This window comes from Narcine bancroftii, chromosome 2 (genome assembly GCF_036971445.1).
Source record: "Narcine bancroftii isolate sNarBan1 chromosome 2, sNarBan1.hap1, whole genome shotgun sequence".
NCBI classification, from domain to species: Eukaryota; Metazoa; Chordata; class Chondrichthyes; order Torpediniformes; family Narcinidae; genus Narcine; species Narcine bancroftii.
In genome coordinates, this window is record NC_091470.1 from 155,639,844 (window position 1) to 155,661,430 (window position 21,587).

General features: G+C 36.6%; 1 protein-coding gene across 9 annotated transcripts in view; it reads left to right on the forward strand.

The window, feature by feature from the left end:
- The window catches only part of ubr4 (ubiquitin protein ligase E3 component n-recognin 4), a 220,003-nt gene that overhangs the window by 27,091 nt on the left and 171,325 nt on the right, over nt 1-21,587 (forward strand). For 8 of the 9 annotated variants that reach the window (XR_011351775.1, XM_069918724.1, XM_069918722.1 and 5 more), the window contains exons 12-23: nt 6-105; nt 4,743-4,880; nt 5,213-5,330; nt 6,053-6,240; nt 6,572-6,731; nt 10,859-10,944; nt 12,843-13,012; nt 13,296-13,578; nt 18,088-18,232; nt 19,274-19,353; nt 19,537-19,665; nt 20,878-21,060. Coding sequence is in view for 8 of the 9 variants with exons in the window: in XM_069918724.1 (XP_069774825.1) it covers nt 6-105; nt 4,743-4,880; nt 5,213-5,330; nt 6,053-6,240; nt 6,572-6,731; nt 10,859-10,944; nt 12,843-13,012; nt 13,296-13,578; nt 18,088-18,232; nt 19,274-19,353; nt 19,537-19,665; nt 20,878-21,060 (1,780 nt within the window). In the remaining variant the exon portion in view is untranslated. Of the gene's footprint in view, nt 1-5; nt 106-4,742; nt 4,881-5,212; nt 5,331-6,052; nt 6,241-6,571; nt 6,732-9,220; nt 9,406-10,858; nt 10,945-12,842; nt 13,013-13,295; nt 13,579-18,087; nt 18,233-19,273; nt 19,354-19,536; nt 19,666-20,877; nt 21,061-21,587 lie in introns of those variants that run through there. The other variant, XM_069918729.1, reaches the window with a different exon arrangement.

Sequence of the window (21,587 nt, forward strand, 5' to 3'; positions counted from 1 at the left end):
TTCAGACATCAAGGATTTGGAATTTTGTCCGTGGTTTTGGCAAATCATACTATCAAATTGTTGACATCACTCTTTCAGGATCTACAAGTTGAGGCCCTCTATCGGGTAAGTGAGAACTCCTGAGTTGAGTATAGAGCAGCATTCTCTAGAGGACCCTACAGACCTCACCTGGGAGCCACAGCACATTTAAGGGGAGTGGGGGTGGGGCATGGACTGAAATCATAAAATATTCTTTATTTGTATATGGTGGATGGGAGAGAAGAATGAAAGAAACCAACTAAAATTGATTGCTTCGCAGGGAAGGAGCCCACAAACTGAATAGAGTCATTAGCGAACCATAGCCAGAAAAACTGTTCAGAATTGCTGATATCGAGAGTTACTACTGATAAACATAGTTAGCTTTTTGGAGTTGGCCTAGATTTCTATTCTTAAGGGGAAAATATGTAAAAAGTGAAGCATTGACTGCATCTATGAGTGATTGTGTATGTGTGAAACACAAAAATCTCTGGAAACAGAAAAGTGTGAATTAATCACACCTTCCTTGGACCTTGGCATTTCCAAAAACACTGTCCTTTTGAAATATGGTATGTTTTCTGGGATACAAAAGCTAGTTTGACCAAAGCAAGATTACAAATTATATCTTGACAATGCTTCATTGAGTTTTTTTTTTAATTTTTAAATTTTTAAAAATTTTTTATTTTTCACACCATAAACCACATTGACCATGATACATACATTTTACTTTTCAAATATGTACAGTGTCATTTTCTCCCCCCCTCCCTCCTCCCATCCCACCCTCCCTACCTCCCCCCCCCATCCATTTAAAGTACAAAATCTAAGATACATTAAACCAGTCAAACAATGTTGTCATTCAATAAAAATAAACAAGAAATTCCACTGAGTCAATTCTTTTCATTTCCTTCTCCTTTCGTTAATTTAGGTGGTGAATGTCCCCGGTAGGTTTTGTCTATTGTGTTTCATGTATGGCTCCCATATTTGTTCAAATATTTCAATATTATTTCTTAAACTATGTTATTTTTTCTAATGGAATTCATTTATTCATTTCTATATACCATTGTTGTATTTTCAAATTATCTTCCAATTTCCAGGTTGACATAATACATTTTTTTGCTACGGCTAGAGCTATCTTAACAAATCTTTTTTGTGCACCATCCAAATCAATTCCAAATTCTTTGTTTTTTATGTTACTTAGGAGGAAGATCTCTGGGTTTTTTGGTATATTGTTTTCTGTAATTTTATTTAATATCTGGTTTAGATCTTCCCAAAATTTTTATACTTTCTCACATGTCCAGATTGCATGAATTGTTGTTCCCATTTCTTTTTTACATCGAAATCATCTATCAGATACTGTTGCGTCCCATTTATTTAACTTTTGAGGTGTAATGTATAGCCTGTGTATCCAGTTATATTGTATCATACGTAACCTCGTATTTATTGTATTTCTCATCGTTCCAGAGCATAACTTCTCCCATGTTTCCTTTTTTATCTTTATATTTAAATCTTGTTCCCATTTTTGTTTAGTTTTACCATTTGTTTCCTCATTCTCCTTTTCTTGCAGTTTAATATACATATTTGTTATAAATCTTTTGATTATCATTGTATCTGTAATCACATATTCAAAGTTACTTCCCTCTGGTAACCTCAGCCTGCTTCCTAATTTGTCCTTCAAGTAGGATCTCAATTGGTAATATGCCAGCACTGTATCTTGAGTTATATTGTATTTATCTTTCATTTGTTCAAAGGATAATAATCTATTTCCTGAAAAACAATTTTCTATTCTTTTGATCCCTTTTTTCTCCCATTCTCTAAAGGAAAGGATTTCTATTGTAAAAGGGAGTAACTGATTTTGCGTCAATATTAGTTTTGGTAATTGGTAATTTGTTTTATTCCTTTCTACTTGAATCTTCTTCCAAATATTGAGCAGATGATGTAATACTGGAGAACTCCTACGTTGTACCAATTTTTCATCCCATTTATATAATATGTGTTCAGGTATCTTTTCCCCTATTTTATCTAGTTCTAATCTAGTCCAATCTGGCTTTTCCCTTGTTTGGTAAAAATCTGATAGGTATCTTAGTTGTGCGGCTCTATAATAATTTTTAAAGTTTGGCAGTTGTAAGCCTCCTTGTTTATACCATTCTGTTAATTTATCTAGTGCTATCCTCGGTTTCCCCCCTTTCCATAAAAATTTCCTTATTTTCTTTAACTCCTTGAAGAATTTCTCTGTCAAGTGTATTGGCAATGCCTGAAATAGGTATAATATCCTTGGGAAAATGTTCATTTTAATACAGTTTATCCTTCCTATTAGTGTTAATGGTAAATCTTTCCAATGCTCTAAATCGCCCTGTAATTTTTTCATTAGTGGATAATAATTGAGTTTATATAGATGGCCGAGATTTTTATCTATTTGTATACCTAGGTATCTTATTGCTTGCATTTGCCATCTGAATGGTAATTCCTTCTTAAATTTTGAGAAATCCGCATTATTCATTGGCATTGTTTCACTTTTATTTACGTTAATCTTGTAACCCGACACTTCTCCATATTCCTTCAATTTCTTATATAATTCTTTTATTGATAGTTCTGGTTCTGTTAAGTATACTATAACAACATCTGCAAATAAACTGATTTTATATTGTCTTTTATTTTTATCTCTTTTATATTATTTTCTGTTCTTATCAATTCTGCTAGTGGTTCTATAGCTAACGCAAACAATAAGGGTGATAGTGGGCATCCCTGCCGTGTTGACCTGCTTAAGTTAAATTGCTTTGATACATATCCATTTACTGTCACTTTCGCCAATAGCCCCTTATATAATGCTTTAATCCAATTAATATACTTCTCTGGTAAACTGAATTTTTGCAATACTTTGAATAAATAATTCCATTCTACTCTGTCAAAGGCCTTCTCTGCATCAAAAGCAACTGCTACTTTTGGCGCTTTACTCCCTTCTACTGCATGAATTAAGTTGATAAATTTACAAATATTGTCTGTTGTGCGTCTTTTTTTAATAAATCCAGTTTGGTCTAGATTTACCATTTTAGGTACATACTCTGCTAATCTGTTTGCTAATAGTTTAGCTATTATCTTATAATCTGTGTTAAGTAATGATATTGGTCTATATGACGCTGGTGCGAGTGGATCTTTCCCTTGCTTTAGTATTACTGTAATTATTGCTGTTTTACATGAATCTGGTAAGCTTTGTGTTTTGTCAATCTGGTTGACTACTTCCAGGAGGGGAGGAATTAATAAATCTTTAAATGTTTTATAGAATTCTATTGGGAATCCATCCTCTCCTGGTGTTTTATTATTTGGTAATTTTTTTTATTATCTCTTGTATTTCTACTATTTCAAATGGTTCTGTTAATTTATTTTGTTCCTCTATTTGTAATTTTGGTAGTTCAATTTTAATTAAAAATTCATCTATTTTGCCTTCTTTCCCTTCGTTTTCAGTTTGGTATAATTGTTCATCGAATTCTCTAAAGTTTTCATTGATCTCCATTGGATTATATGTGATTTGTTTGTCTTTTTTCCTTGATGCCAATACCATATTCTTAGCTTGTTCTGTCTTAAGCTGCCATGCTAGAATTTTGTGCGTTTTTTCCCCTAGTTCATAATATTTCTGTTTTGTCTTCATTATGTTCTTCTCCACCTTATATGTTTGTAGTGTTTCATATTTTATTTTTTTATCTGCCAATTCTCTTCTTTTAGTTGTATCTTCCTTCATTGCTAATTCTTTTTCTATATTTACTATTTCCCTTTCCAATTGCTCTGTTTCCTGATTATTATCTTGGTTACATAACTTATTATTTGCCCTCTAATGAACGCTTTCATTGGATCCCATAGTATAAACTTATCTTTCACTGATTCCGTATTTATTTCAAAATACATTTTAATTTGTCTTTCAATTAATTCTCTAAAATCCTGCCTTTTAAGTAGCATGGAGTTTAATCTCCATCTATACATTCTTGGAGGGATGTCCTCTAACTCTGTTGTCAATATCAAGGGTGAATGGTCCGATAATATTCTAGCTTTATATTCTGTTTTTCTTACTCTATCTTGCATACGAGCTGATAACAGGAATAGGTCTATTCTTGAGTATGTTTTATGTCTACCCGAATAATATGAATATTCCTTTTCCTTTGGGTGTTGTTTCTTCCATATATCCAAAAGTTGCATTTCTTGCATCGATTTAATTATAAATATGGTTACTTTGTTCTTTCTGTTAATTTTTTTCCCAGTTTTGTCCATATTTGAATCCAAATTAAGGTTGAAATCCCCTCCTATTAATATGTTCCCTTGCCTATCTGCTATCTTCAAAAAAAATATTTTGCATAAACTTTTGATCTTCTTTGTTAGGTGAATATACATTGAGTAGATTCTAAAACTCCGAATATATCTGACATTTATGCTTCATTGAGTTTAAGAGAGACATTGGATTGATCTTCCCTGCTGTCTTTCAAAATATTCAAAAGTATTATTTACGTTCATCATAGTGGCCAGTCAGGATAATGTTGTAAAGTCACACTTAAAATAGCACCCCTGATGAACTGACCGAAACATAATTTATAAGTCTAAATTATATGTTTGTAATTTTAGTAGCAATTATATTACATTTACTACCTGTGCACAAAGGCAAAAATACTTATCAATTTCTAATAAATTAGTTGCCAGGTTATATGGACAATTTATAAAATTGGATAACCTTTTGATTTCAACAGGGTTGGAGAGGAGATGGTCCACCTGCAGAACTCAGTATCATGGCACAGAGCTCCTCTATCCAACGTGTACAGAGACTGATTGAATCTGTTCCCCTCACAAACTTGCTTTTCACACTCTTATCGACATCTTACAGAAAGGTAACCAATTATAAAATAGAATGATGAAATGAAGTTAAATTGCTTGCCAAAATTGTGCTATATCTCTTGTAGAGTAAATCTAGTTGTGAATATTTGATGTTTAACTCAGCAGAATAACAGGATTTGATTAGGGTTTATTGGAATCCTAACTACTATCTTTTTGTATACCTGCACCATGAGAGAAAGTAGCTTTATTATGTTTTGCCTACGGTATAAAATGGTCCCTGTCAATGCTGCACAGGTTCCTGTAGGAATTCTCTATCTTGACTGCTTCATTGTTTGAATCACCAGGATAAAGACATGATTAAAATCTACACATTTTCCACCTCTAGGCTTGTGTTCTTCAACGCCAACGTAAAGGCTCTGTGAGTAGTGATGTCAGCGCGTCCACTGATTCAAACACTTATTATGAAGATGATTTCAGCAGTACTGAAGAAGACAGTAGTCAAGGTAGCCTCAGGATTTGTGTTGTGTTCTGGGAATTAATGAGTTGAAGTAATTATGATGCTTGGCCCAGTCACATCCCAGATTTCTAGAATACAAGCTATGCAATTAAACTTGTTTATTTGTGTTTATACAAGTGATCCACATAGGCTTTGAGCGTGAATATGCTTGTGCCCTTTAACTTTAAAGAAAGTTTACTCCATTGTGATCTGAAAGAAATGAGTGAGTGTATTCCTTAATTGTGTGTAAACTGGATAAATCAGTGGTGTTTCAGCTTTCTGCACAATTTAGTGCTAGGAACAACTTTAAAGAGACCTGATGGGAGATGTTCAGAATTATTAATGGTTTAAATGTGGTATGTCACAGGTGGTTAGAATTATTTCTATTGATCAGTGAATTGATAAGTTAATAACATTCAGTAAATTATATTAAAGGGAAAGGGTTGTGTTGGGTGCAGAAACACTAATGGGTGCTGAGTACATATTGAAAGTTTTGAACATGAATAAGTATTTGGGGACTGAAATATACAAAGTGGATTGTAGGAAGGGCAGGCATATAGAACCAATTGGGAAACCCAAGGATCCAGAAGAGGCTTGGTAGGTTGAAAGGTTTCCTTTCGCACTTGGTAATTATGCAACTTCATGTTGTGTTTGTATTTGTAATTCTTTAATAATTATGTACCTGTGTTAATCTCGGTGTGAAAAGTGCATCCATGTTGTATTTTATAGATGATGACAGTGAGCCAATTCTTGGCCAATGGTTCGAAGAGACCATCTCACCCAGTAAGGAAAAATCAGCACCACCCCCTCCACCCCCACCGCCACCTCTAGAGAGTTCCCCGCGGCTGAAGAGTCCAAATAAACAGAGCACTGGAGAGAATGGCAACATCTTAGCAAGTCGCAGAGACCCTGAACTGGTGAGTAATATCCTGGAACAAATTGGTAGAATGTAATGGTTAACAATTTTTGACATATTTTTGAGTTCAAGGCTTTCTATTGTGTAAAACGGAGCAACATGCTATCATTCCATTGGAAATTTAATCTTGACTCTTGGTACTTCGCTATGACTTTTTTTTAGTTTTAGTTTTTTTGTTAGGTCCTTGTAGCTAGACCAAAATGTTAGTATTGCACTTTCTGCTAGGGTTCAATTGATATTAGAAATAGAAGTGAGGGTAATACAGAGAATGAGATTGTATGGTTCCTGGTAAAATTGCATGTTTTAAGATATTTTAAAAATTTGTTTTCCAGTTTCTCGGCCTGGCCTCAAGCATCCTTAATTTCATTACATCTTCAATGCTGAACTCAAGGAACAACTTCATCCGGAATTACTTGAGTGTTTCTCTTACTGAGCAGCATATGATGACATTAGCAAGCATCATCAAAGATGTGGACAAGGACGGAACCAAAGGTTTGGATTCTACTTGAGTGTTTGCAATTAAGAGCTGTAGTTTGACCTTGGGAGTAATAGGTGGAAGAAGATGGGGGTGGGGTTTTAATGGAAACCAGAGAAGTTGAATACTATCCGGTTGGAGAAGTTGAGGTGGGGTCCCATCTTCTTCCCCCCCCAGACTCACTTCCCTTTTTCCTCTGTCTCCTTTCACAAAATCAATTCTCACCTTCTTATCATATCCAATTAAACACCTTTTGTCTGTTGGTCTGTACACTTCCCACTCCCTTTCTTTAATTAGGCTGCCTGTGTTTTTCATTCACACCTTTAGGCATCAATGATGTATCTTTACCTCCTAGAGATGTTGTGAGACTGGCTGAGTTCCTCTAGCATTTCTGTGTTTTTAATGAAGAAGCTCATAAATGCTTCAAGTACTAACTCTATAATATAATTCACTGGAAAAAGATGAATTGATATTACTTCCAGCTACACTAGTCTGCGCATTCATCTGCTAAAACGGGAGGAAGAATTCATGATAATTGGGAAAAAAAGTTAAAAAATGTATAGTTATAGGCAAATGCTAACTTTTCTGTGGGTGAGAGGTTTCTGGCTGAGCAAATCTGCTGTTAAAATTTTGACTATTATGGCGAAGATTCTGAGAGACAACATTGTTCTGCATTTCAATGGCCAACAAAAGATTAAGGAAAGCCAGCATGGATCTGTGTGTGGGAAATTGTGTGTCACGACATTGATAGAATCTTTTTGAAGAGGTCACAAAGAGGGTAAACAAGGTATGGAAGGTGAAGGCACACTGAATAGAAGGCCATCTAGCCAAATGGATAAAAAATGTCTCAGTGAAAGGGGTTGGAGTGGTTGCAGAGGGCAGCTTTTAGACTGGAGTACCATGACCAGTCTAGTGTTTCAGAGTTCAGAAACTTTTTGTAATATGCATAAATGATTTGGAGCAGGATGTTTATGGCAAGGTGAATAAGTTTGCTGATGACATGAAAATATGTGCTATATAGCCCACTGGAAAGGTTACCTGAGTTTGCAATGGGATGTCACCAAAACTAAGGAGCTGGTTGTTGACTTCAAGAAGGAAAAGCCAGAGGTATACCATCCTGTGATCATTGGGGAATCAGAGGTGGATAGGGTGTGAAAATTTAAGTTCTTGGGAGTCAAGAAAGGATCTTTCTTGGACCCATCATACTTATGGCATTGTGAAGAAAGCACATCAGCGCCTCTACTTCCTCAGGAGTTTGCGAAAGTTTGGTATGACACCAGAAACCGTGAATTCTACAGATGAGTGGTGGAAAATGTGCTGACCAACTGCATCACGGTCTGGTATAGGGACACCAATATTCCTTAGCATAAAGCCCTCCAAAAGGTGGTGGACAAAGCCAAGGACATCATAGACAAAACTCTTCCCACTATCGAGACCACCAACAGGGAATGCTTCCATTGGAGAGCAGCAGCAATCATCAAGGATCCACACCACCAGCACATGCTCTGTTCTCAATGCTGCCATCAGGAAAGAGGTATAAGTGCAACAAGACTCGCAGCACCAAATTTAGGATCAGCTGCTACCCCTCCACCATCAGACTTCTCAACCACAAACTCAATCAGGGACTCATTTAAGGACTCTCACTTAAGCACTTTATTGATTTAAAATAAAATTATTTCTGTTTGCACAGTCAGTTTGTTTATATTTATTATCTGTTTACAGTTTTTTTATTTGTTTGCATGCATATGCTGTGTACAGTTTAGTTTTGCACCACCAGTAAGTGGTAATTCTGCCTCACCTGCAGAAAAAAGAATTTCAGGATTGGATGCACTCTTACAATAAATCTGAAATCTGATTGCGATCAGATGAGGTATTGGACTTAAGGAGTGGCAGATGCAGTTCAACTCGGAGAAGTGTGAGGAGTTGCATTTGGATAAATTGAGCCAGGGCACTCTGGCATTGACCTGAAGAGTGTTATGGAGCAGAGGGACTGAGGGGGTGTAAGTTCGTGGCTTTTTAAAGATGGCAGCAGATGCAGTGAAGAGAGCATTTGGGACATTTGTTTCATCGGTTAAACACAAGTTGAGATATTCAAGATGTTGGTGGAATATTGTGTGCACCTTTGGTCGCCTAGCTTTGGTAGGATATAAGAATGATGGAGAGGGTACAGAAGAGGTATGTAAAGTTGATGGAAGGATTAGTGTTACAGAGTTCTGTGTTGTGTATTGCCCTATGGGTTGTGTGGTTTTATGTTTAAAAAATGATAGTTTGCTTTAGAGCGCCAAGGTGAAGGTGGACTGCTGAGAGAGTGGGAGATGGACTGAGCATGTGCAGAAAATTATCTAAATATTTTTGGACTTGGACGGTGCTGTGGAGTGGAAGAAGGCCCAGATCATGAGTCATGGTCTGGAGCACAGTTTAGAATGTTGGGATTTCAAAAAGGATGAAACATTCCGAAGGCAACCAGAAGGATCCGGACCAAGCCAGTGGTTCTCTCTGCAAGCAACACAAGAAGACAACTACGAATTTTGTGCTCTCTCTCTCTCTCTCTCTTTCTTTCTTTCTTTTCTTTCTCTCTCTCTCTCTCTCTCTCTCTCTCTCTCTCTCTCTCTACAAAGATCTTTTGGCTTCAGTTTACCAAATAAACTGAATTTTATTTATGATCTTTGCTTCAGTTGAGATCCAAGTTTTGTGAGTCTTGTGTGATAGAAATTTGCATAGTAACCAGTGGGCATTGTTATAAAAGGGGGGATTTTGAATTAAAGTTTGAAGGTGAATTTTTATTAATAAAGTAATTGTTCATCTTTATCCCTGTGTGATATACCGCCTTAGTGGTTGCTGGTTTGATCTTGTAACATTAGGGAAAATGAGTTTATTGTGAGAGACTGGAGAAACTGGGTCTGTTTTCCTTGGAGCATAGAAGGTTGACAGAGGATCTTATTGAGGTTTATAAATCAAGAATCATAGAAAAGGTACAGAATAGAATAATTTAAGATGAGAGGGCAAAACTCAAAGGTGAGAGGGATTTGGAAGGGATGTGAGGCCACACTTCTCAACTCAGATAGTGGTGGGGCATATGGAACAAGTTGCCAGACATGGTAGGAGAGATAGGGGGTAAAGCACAAAAGCAGTCACAGTGATTGAAGTAAAAACACAATTCTGGTGAAACTCAGCAGGTCATACTTTATTTCTTCTTCTTTGGCTTGGCTTCGCAGACGAAGATTTATGGAGGGGGTAAAAAATCCACGTCAGCTGCAGGCTCGTTTGTGGCTGACAAATCCGATGTGGGACAGGCAGACACGGTTGCAGCGGCTGCAGGGGAAAATTGGTGGGTTGGGGTTGGGTGTTGGGTTTTTCCTCCTTTGCCTTTTGTCAGTGAGGTGGGTTCTGCGGTTTTCTTCAAAGGAGGTTGCTGCCCGCCAAACTGTGAGGCACCAAGATGCACGGTTTGAGGCGATATCAGCCCACTGGCGGTGGTCAATGTGGCAGGCACCAAGAGATTTCTTTAGGCAGTCCTTGTACCTTTTCTTTGGTGCACCTCTGTCACGGTGGCCAGTGGAGAGCTCGCCATATAACACGATCTTGGGAAGGCGATGGTCCTCCATTCTGGAGACGTGACCCACCCAGCGCAGCTGGATCTTCAGCAGCGTGGACTCGATGCTGTCGACCTCTGCCATCTCGAGTACTTCGACGTTAGGGATGAAAGCGCTCCAATGGATGTTGAGGATGGAGCGGAGACAACGCTGGTGGAATACTTTATATTGTAAAGATAAATATACATAAACAATGTTTCGGCCTTGAGCCCTTCAAGGCATGGTAGAAGTAGGTACATCAGTTTCCTTTAAGAAACTACTGAATAATTACATGAATGGGAGAGTACTTGAAAGAGTATAGGCAACTGAGACAAAAGCAGCAGGGTGCTTTGTTTGACATGAATGAGCTGGATCTGTTTCCATGCTGCAGGACTCTGGAACTCTGCTGTGAGAAATGTTTTTTAAAGAAATAATTGATTACTCTAATTTTAGTTTTTCTTGGAAGAAAGATTTGATTAATTGAAGAAAGGTAGATTGAATTAATTTTGTTTGTGCTGTGATACCCTTTTATTTCCCTTTCACCTTATGCTTAGTTTTTATGTGATGTGTAGGGTCATCAGATGAGGAGTTTGCAGTTGCACTGTATCACTTTAACCATTCGATGGTTACCTCTGACCTTCCATCACCAATCCTGCAGGTGAGTCCACACTGGTTCATTGGATGAAGTTTAATATTGACAGTATTCTTACACATGTACCCTCTTGACATACAGATATTCCCGCAATTAACTGAATGAAAACAGATGACGTTTGGAATTTTAAAAATATTTGAAATAGCCTTTTTGTCAATAACAAAAATTTATGCCAGAAATAAAATCAGGGGCTTTTGCTCAAAGTGGACGGCCTGTGCTGGTGCGAATTGACGATAACCTGGGTGATGCTTTCTGGGTTGTTGCATTGTGAAAAGTTTTGTGCTAAGCAGTAATTTTTTTTTAAACCCACTCTTCATTGTTCAGTCTTTCTGAGTTCATTTGTGACATACTTGCCAGTGTTTAACATTGGCAACGCTATTGAATAGTTTCTTAAAATTCAATAATTATGTTTAGAATCCAAGGATACCTTAACAGAAGAATCAAATATGGTATGTTAAAAATTTAAAACAGACTTTAGAATATTTTGGGGAAGGTTTGGTGCTTTCTCTTTTCAACCTTGCACACAAATCTAAAGTCTCCAGTACTGAAATGTTTGTTACAATCCAGAAATAGTTTTATGAAATTTTCTGAAGCTGGTTTTGCCTTCAGTTTCTAATTCTAAATACCAGACTTTGGGTGGGGGGGGGGGGGGGGGAATAATTTTCCTACATAATTAGTAAAATTCCAAAATGCAGGTTATTAAGATGCATATTTTAATGAAGCAATAACAAAATTGGTGGTCTGTTTCGTGATGGTGGAGATGCCTTACAGCTTTTAATAATACTTGATTTGTTATTACTGTTCTGATATTTTAAAAATCATTGATTATTTTCCTCATCATTTTTCTTTTTTTAAAATTACTGCATACTTTGGCGTATATTTCGAGTCATGAAACCCTAAAAAAATTTCTCAAGAGTGGGGAGGGTCAACTGATAGACTTTTGAAATCTTAAATTCACAGAAAAAAAAGATTGACATCAATTTGGTGTATAAGTAGGTGCTGGAAGCTCCTCCCCACTGTTGACGCCACTGATGCTGACGCCACTGCTCCCTGACGTGTGTGTCCCCCCCCCCCCCCCCCACCTCCGCTGGGTGCCGTCATAACCCCGCTCCTACCTGTGACCATGAAGTTGCCGTCGCTGCTCCTGCCTGGTAGACCGAGGTTCCTGCTCCCGCCAGGAGTGCAATGTCGGGCTTCAGCTCTGTGGGCCATCATCGTTGGTAGGTCAAGGTTTCTGTTCCCTTGCCTCTCCAGGTCCGTGCTGTCTGGTAGGCTGAGGTTTTTTTTAAAAACTTACTTAATTTGCAGTTTTATTGCTTGCAATTGAGGTGTTTTTAAAAAAAAAATTTGGTTGTTCCTGGAAGGCCCGGACAGCCCAAAAAATGAGGGTCGACATACGCCAGATATACCATAAAACCCTTAAAATTAGGCTGAAAAATGGGGGCTAACGTATGCTGGTCGACTTGTATGCTGAAGTATCCATTGATATTTGTTTTGGGGGTAAAAACATAATTTATGCCAACCACTTAAATCATTCTCAAAATATGGAAGAACACTTGTTTTTTTATAAGTTTCATAAGCTAATTTTCCTCAATATTTCCTCTGTCAGAGGGCTGCAGAGGAGCAGCCCATGTCCTTCAGTGATTATTAAACTGACATGAGTATGTCTAATTTAGATTCTTCATATGCTACTCCATAAGCAGTCAAAATAAAACTCCTGCACATTCCTCTGTCATTAAAGCATTAAAATGGAATTGTGTATGTTTTGTTTTTGCAGATTTTTCACATACTCAATTCGAAATGTAGTAATATATAGATTAAGCAACTTGTATTGTGTACAAAAAATCTTTTGCGGTGCTAATCACATTCAACATCACAGATTTAACACTTTTCTTTAAACCCAGAATACACTGCTGCAGCAACTGGGGATTGCACCTTTCTCAGAAGGTCCATGGCCATTATACGTCCACTCACAGAGCCTCTCTGTGCTGTCACGCTTGCTGTTAATCTGGCAACACAAAGCTCGGGCACAGGGTGAGCCAGATGTACCAGAATGCATAAAAATCTGGGAAAGGTAAAAAAAAAATTCTGCACTCTATTTTACTGCTTTCTTGTATGCAGTGCTGAACTGAAGCAACCTTGTTATTGTCAGTGTTGACAATTTAGTGAAAAATGGTCATTAATGTTGAACCACACTTCCAATGAATGGTAGTCCATTAACGTACACAACCACAGAATTGATTAAAAACCCTACTAATTTCAGAGTGCAATCTTGGAATGGTTAGTTTTTCCTGTCATCATTTTGCAAAATTTCACTGCCTTCTGTTAAGTGAGCAATTATTTATTTCTCATGGCAGGGTTATCGGAACACTGAAGCAGAACATATTCCAGGGCACAGTACCAACTGATTCAGAAGACCTAAATGTTGAGCATCTTCAACTTCTGCTGCTAATTTTCCATAACTTCTCAGAGAAAAGCCGGCAAATGGTGGTCACGATGTGTGCACAAGTGATTGTTGAAGTGGCATCAAAGGCAGCGACACTGGTTCGATGTGTGCCACTAACACTTGCCAGATTGCTGCTGGTGTTTGAATATGTTCTTCAGCAATATTCAAAAGTGCCAATCTACCTATTTGAACAGGTAAGGACCGATTGTTCGGGTGGCTGAAAATCTGTGGCCTCTATAAAGACATTACTATGACTTGGATCTTTACCACAATGGCTAGGAATTGACAGAGAGAAGTACCATTCAGGCTCTCAGCACAGTGGAAGACTGAGCAAAATCTAAATGAAGGCTATGTACAATTGAGCACAGGATTTCTTGTCGGTGATTTATTGTTCTTCCATAGATTGTATCGCTGTCTCCTTCATTTGCAGACATTGGTGAATCAATTCAGGCTTTAGATGTTGATGATCTTTGTCCAAAAAATGTTACATTTTGTATTATGAGTATTTTTGTTAATGATATGCAGTCATAATTAGTGCTGAACAACCGATCCAGCCAGACAGAATTCTTAGGTGACTAGGTTGAATTCTTTTCTTTTTATTTTTTTTTAAATTTTTTATTTTTCACACCATAAACCACATTGACCATGATACATACATTTTCCTTTTCAAATATATGCAGTGTCATTTTCTCCTCCCTCCTCCCATCCCACCCTCCCTACTTCCCCCCCATCCATTTAAAGTACAAAATCTAAGATACATTAAACCAGTCAAACAATGTTGTCATTCAATAAAAATAAACAAGAAATTCCACTAAGTCAATTCTTTTCATTTCCTTCTCCTTTCGTTAATTTAGGTGGTGAATGTCCCCGGTAGGTTTTGTCTATTGTGTTTCATGTATGGCTCCCATATTTGTTCAAATATTTCAATATTATTTCTTAAACTATATGTTATTTTTTTCTAATGGAATACATTTATTCAATTCTATATACCATTGTTGTATTTTCAAATTATCTTCCAATTTCCAGGTTGACATAATACATTTTTTTGCTACGGCTAGAGCTATCTTAACAAATCTTTTTTGTGCACCATCCAAATCAATTCCAAATTCTTTGTTTTTTATATTACTTAGGAGGAAGATCTCTGGGTTTTTTGGTATATTGTTTTCTGTAATTTTATTTAATATCTGGTTTAGATCTTCCCAAAACTTTTCTACTTTCTCACATGTCCAGATTGCATGAATTGTTGTTCCCATTTCTTTTTTACATCGAAAACATCTATCAGATACTGTTGGGTCCCATTTATTTAACTTTAGAGGTGTAATGTATAGCCTGTGTATCCAGTTATATTGTATCATACGTAACCTCGTATTCATTGTATTTCTCATCGTTCCAGAACATAACTTCTCCCATGTTTCCTTTTTTATCTTTATATTTAAATCTTGTTCCCATTTTTGTTTAGTTTTACCATTTGTTTCCTCATTCTCCTTTTCTTGCAATTTAATATACATATTTGTTATAAATCTTTTGATTATCATTGTATCTGTAATCACATATTCAAAGTTACTTCCCTCTGGTAACCTCAGCCTGCTTCCTAATTTGTCCTTCAAGTAGGATCTCAATTGGTAATATGCCAGCACTGTATCTTGAGTTATATTGTATTTATCTTTCATTTGTTCAAAGGATAATAATCTATTTCCTGAAAAACAATTTTCTATTCTTTTGATCCCTTTTTTCTCCCATTCTCTAAAGGAAAATGATTTTGCGTCAATATTAGTTTTGGTAATTGGTAATTTGTTTTATTCCTTTCTACATGAATCTTCTTTCAAATATTGAGCAGATGATGTAATACTGGAGAACTCCTACGTTGTACCAATTTTTCATCCCATTTATATAATATGTGTTCAGGTATCTTTTCCCCTATTTTATCTAGTCCAATCTGGCTTTTCCCTTGTTTGGTAAAAATCTGATAGGTATCTTAGTTGTGAGGCTCTATAATAATTTTTAAAGTTTGGCAGTTGTAAGCCTCCTTGTTTATACCATTCTGTTAATTTATCTAGTGCTAACCTCGGTTTCACCCCCTTTCCATAAAAATTTCCTTATTATTATCTTTAACTCCTTGAAGAATTTCTCTGTCAAGTGTATTGGCAATGCCTGAAATAGGTATAATATCCTTGGGAAAATGTTCATTTTATACAGTTTATCCTTCCTATTAGTGTTAATGGTAAATCTTTCCAATGCTCTAAATCGCCCTGTAATTTTTTCATTAGTGGATAATAATTGAGTTTATATAGATGGCCGAGATTTTTATTTATTTGTATACCTAGGTATCTTATTGCTTGCATTTGCCATCTGAATGGTGATTCCTTATTAAATTTTGAGAAATCCGCATTATTCATTGGCATTGCTTCACTTTTATTTACGTTAATCTTGTAACCCGACACTTCTCCATATCCCTTCAATTTCTTATATAATTCTTTTATTGATAGTTCTGGTTCTGTTAAGTATACTATAACATCATCCGCAAATAAACTGATTTTATATTCCTTGTCTTTTATTTTTATCCCTTTTATATTATTTTCTGTTCTTATCAATTCTGCTAGTGGTTCTATAGCTAACGCGAACAATAAGGGTGATAGTGGGCATCCCTGTCGTGTTGACCTGCTTAAGTTAAATTGCTTTGATATATATCCATTTACTGTCACTTTCGCCAATGGTCCCTTATATAATGCTTTAATCCAAATAATATACTTCTCTGGTAAACTGAATTTTTGCAATACTTTGAATAAATAATTACTAGGTTGAATTCTCATACTTTTTTCTCTTTTTCACTCTTTTTTAAAGTTTTAAAAGTCAACTTATTTTATGCATGTTACAATATTTATTACACTATGTGTAAAACCTCTGTTAAAATTACTATTACAATACAGTAGAGATCCCTGAGAGTTGATGCCCAGTAGAAACCAATGTGAAAGAAATTGCAATTTGTGTCAGTGGGTGCTGGTGGGTAACTTTGAGAATACTACAGTGGTGTTGCTAAACTGTCACTGATCCCAGATCCAGCCCTATTGAATGAAATACATGGATTAAATGTCAAACAGATGTTGGACATCTAGATGAGCCAAGTACGGTGAAATTGCACACACTTGCAACACCACAGTGACTGTGACACTGTAACTCTATGACACTGCAAAAACATGTTGCTTCCCATCACTCAGCCCATTTGAATGCACTCCATGTATTAGTCCCAGCTATGAATGCCCAAAGGTTGTTTGGTTATGCAGAGGTTGCAGATAAACCTTGTTCCATCTTTATTCATTTATGATGCCACTTCAAGAAATGACAACTGGATTATTTTGCTAAAATGGCAGGAAAAAGTGATCATACATATCTGACCAAAAAAATTCCAATTTATTTTTCAATCTAAGATTTTCATTCTCTCCAATTGAAGTGCATATTAGCAATGTGGATGAAAATGTGGGTTGCATGGTTAGAAATTTTGTGAACAATTCTAAAATTGATGGTACAGTGGATGATGAGGGAAGCTGATCCTGATCAGCAGAGTCAGTGGGCTGAGGAGTTTAGTTCGGATAGGTGCAAAGTATTGCATTTCGGTACGTCAAACTAGGGCAGGGCTTTCACAGTAAACAGTAGTGTCCTGTAAAATGTTGGAGAACAGAGAGATAGGGATTGAGGAACATAGTTCCCTGAAGGTAAAAGAAGAGATGGACAAGAAGGTAAAAAAATATTTGGCACATATGCCATCATTGGTCAGGGCATGTAGTACAGTAGTTGGGGCACCATGTTGTTTCTGTACAAGGCGTTGGTAAGCCCAGATTTGGAATACTTTGTGCACTTCTGTCGCCTTGCTATGGCAAGGATGTCATGAAACTGGAAAGAGTTCAGGAAAAAATTCACAAGGATGTGACGCCAGAACTATAGGGCTCAAGGAGGTTGGATAGGCCAGAACCGGTTGCCCTGGAGTGTTGAAGGTGAGGAGAGCAAAGATGAGATGTATCCTCAGTCTTTTTCCCCATAGTGGGAGAGGCGCAGGCTAGATGTCATAGATTTTAACGTGGGGTGGGTGGGGGGAATTTAAAAGGGATCTGAGAGGTAACATTTTCTCACAGTGAGCTTCTGGAAGAAGTAGTAGTCAGGTACAATTATGACATTAAAAATCTGTTTGAACAGGTACATGTGACCACATTGGAAATGGTTAGAAGGATATGGGTCAAGTGCAAACAAATGGGACTAGCTCATATAGGCATGTTGGTCAACCTAGATAAATTGGATTACAGGGCCTATTGACATGCTGTATACCTCTGACTTCCTCCATATTTTTGGTTTGGCCATAATTTTCTATTTGCTTCTGTTTCTGTATTTTAACAATGCTCTATTTTTATTCCATCTATCCTACAAGATTTTGTGTAATAGATTACTTTGTTTTGTAAATGCAACTTTTTGAATGATATTCATTATTGCTTTTTACTTCAGCTTGATCCCTCATCAATTCTGGTCCTGCCAATTTGTTTGCCTATACAGAATCCTGCGTGGTTTATAAATGAGATTTGCTTTGTTTCTTCCTCTGCTTTAAAAGGAATTAATTGCAAACTATTTCCTAAATACAAATGTAATATTAATATTTTAATTGGGCAGCAAATGCTGAAAAGACTTTTGATTAAGGTTATGAGTTTCTTTTTTTATAGATTCAGTACAATCTACTAACTCCCCCAACATGCACTGCTGCTACCAGTGCCAGTGGTACCCAGGAATCTGGCCGACGCATTCATGTACCCTTTTACCAAGGATTTAAGGAGGTTGAAGAGAACTGGGCAAAACACAGTGGGACAGGTATGGCAATGATAGTGTAAATATAGAGGGGCAGGCTTTAGAATTTAAAAATGGAATCAGATAGTTTTGTAGATTAGTCATTTAACAAAAGTACAAAATTTAAATTAAGTCATTACTATGGAGTTTATGATGCAGCAATTAGTCTTAGTAACAGCCACAAAACTTGGATTATTGTAAATACCCATTTTGCTGTCCTCATTCAATTTGGTCCGAATCTCAATGCAGTTGACCCTTAAGTGTCTACTGAAAGGCTGAGCAAAGAAATAAGTTGTATCGTGACCTGTTAAAAAATAAAAAGAGTAAAACTGGGCAACCCCCAGATATTGAATTCAGACACACCAAGGACATTTCATGCAAAATCCGCAAAAGCAGGTAGGGTTTAGTGTCTAATTAGGGAGAACGATCCTAACAAGGCAAGTAACAGTTTGTTGTCCACTCAATTCCAGACTTTATCATAGACCAAAGAGCTAAATTCTCGAGGTGAAATGAGAGGGACTGTCCTTGATGTTAAGGCGTTATTTGATTGATTGGACCTGGAAAGGAGACCTGCTAAAACTGGTTGATGGTCATCAAGGCATGGACATACTCGTAGCTGGAAAATGATTGTAATTGTTGGAAATCAGTCACCCCAACATCTCATTGTAGTAGTTTCTCAAGATGCGTGTCTTCAATCTGGCCACCTTCAGCTGTTTCGTCAATGACCTTCCTTGCATAATAAGTTAAAAGTAATGACAATTAATGATTGTTCAGTGTTCAAAATATTTGCAACTTGCTGCCCAAAAATTCAGTTTAGTAGAAAGACCAAGACGATGTTAAGGGTGGACATATGGAAGTGTGGATATAAAGAGTAGCTGGAATTAGGAAAAAGGCTGTGAGTCCTAGAGCTAGAGATTTTGGAAGGTGGATAAAGAAAAACCTGTTTTAGAAATGACAGTTTATTTTCCGATGTTACTGATGTCTATGAGTGGTTTTAAAGTAATACCCTGTAGAAAAAAAAAATTGAGTTGATTGATATTCTGTTGTTCATTTGTTTCTTTTCAGAGACTGCACTTTTGCCTAAATTCTACAGCATTCTTTCTCATGAGACTTCTGCAGATGACAGGAATAGACTAGATGAGAAGGTGAGAGTCATGAAGTTAACGTTTGTTAGATCCTGGCAATCAAATTAAAACTATAAATTGTGTTGTATACTAGAAAAATAATAATAATCATGCAAATTGGATGTACAATGGACAATATGATTTTTTGTTTGATGCAACATTTGATATATTTCTTTCAATCTTGTGTTCCCATTTGTTCCTCAGGTTTATGGCGTCCTCTATAGTGGTGCTTTAAAGTATGATGACCTGTATGCATCACTGATTTTGCTATTAGTGGCTGGCTCACAGTTTGATGCACTCAGGCGAGAAGAGTACAAGAATGCAACACCTGTGGTAAATTAAAGGGGCATGTGTAAAGTTTTAAACTCTAGAAAAGATTGAGGGAGGCAATTGGACCTATTCTGTTTGTACTTGATTGAGGAAAAATATTAATTTTATTCTCTCCCTGCCCTTTTCCTTTTGTCAAATATTTAGCTACTTTTAAAAATTGTCCTATATCTACCAATGTTTTTGAGCCCTTATAAAACATATAAAAAGAACCTAAACTACTTTACTGAATGGCTTAAATATCATTTCTGATTATAATGAAAGTCACTATCTCAGTTTGTAAGGGCTGTGAATTTTGCTGACAATGTTATTTTTGGAGCAGAAGATGTGTTTTCACACCCTTCCACACACATAACTCTTAATTTCGTTCGGGAGTTTTAATTTTAAAAAAAATTAATGCATTCTGCTAATGTATTGACTTGTTACTTCACCCTTTGAAGTGAAATTGAAATCAGTAGTTCTGCTGTGTATTTTGGAAATAACTTTCCAGGCACCTTATTTCACTTCGCCTGGAAATAGGGGCTTTTAATTGTTGATAAATATTAATTTATTTATCAAAATTCAGTCATTTTCAGATTGTGTATATGTTCTGCTTTGTGCTTGCTTGTACAGTATATGTTAAAAAAAATGGTCTGGACGCTAAATTGAGAGAATATTCTTAGTTTTGTTGACCCTCTGAGAAGATTATGTGCCCACTGATGCAATATTTGCTAATGTTATGACCACAAAACTTTTTCAGTATATAATAATCAAGATGGATTTTTAATAGATTAATAATTATCATTGGTTTGATTTGTACACATGCTCCTGAATATTTAATTTGGAGATTTAGCATGGTTACGGGCCCTTCCAGCTAATGAGCCCATGCTCCCGAAATACATACATGTGTTCAATTAACCTACTACTAACCCCTTGCATTTTAGGAACATTGGAGGAAACCTGTGTGGTCACTGGTAGAAGGTGAAAACTCCTTGCAGACAGCAGTGGATTCAAACTGGTCGCAGAAACAGTAGTAGCATTCCATTAATGGTGCCACCCTAGCTATATAATGGAGAAGTTCTGCTGCTTTATTGATCTGTATGCAATCTGCTTAAAAATGGGTGACTATATAATGAGGGTTGCACTACATGTAGAATTAACCAGTTATTTTTTTAGGGTTGCCCTGTGCTTTATGATGCAATTCTATCACAATTTATTTTCACTGACTTTGCTTTCTAGGAAGCATGCTCCATTCAGTATTACTTCTTGATTTTGTGGAGGATTCTGGGAATCATGCCACCATCAAAAGCTTATGTCAATCAAGTGGTTATAACTGCAACAGAGCTGACTGAATGTGACATTTTACACACGCTTCGATGGTCAGCGCGCCTTTGTATCAGCTCCTATGCAGCCTGGATCAAGGTATTGACAAATGCAGCCTCTAGTATCATGTAGTGCAAAGGTGCTGAGTAAGGCAAAGTTGTGCAAGAAGAGAAAGCAATGAAAACTGGAGAATTGTGAGGGAACTGTGATGTTCACATCATATCACAATGTTTAACAATTGGTTTTATAGATTATTTAATTTTTTTTGTTATTGTGGTGCTGTTGCATGCCAGGTTTCCCACATCCACGCCAAAATTATTGCATATTCTGGTCATGGCAGAAAATCAGTGGTGGCTGCACCATAAGGGTGCAGAATCCAATCCTTGTGAAATGATCAGGCATTTTTCAGAGATGTTCCCAGGTATTAGGGATTATATTCACTGTACCACTGCTTTAATGTTTAGTTCTGCCAAGTGGGTACTAGACTTGCATTGTGAGATACTCAGTCCTGCACTGGGTTTGCACTTGCCAGTGATACCCATAACATTAAAAATACTGATTTGATTGATGTTTTTGAGCTTTTAACTTATCTAAATATAATTTCAGCATGATATTACATTTAAAGG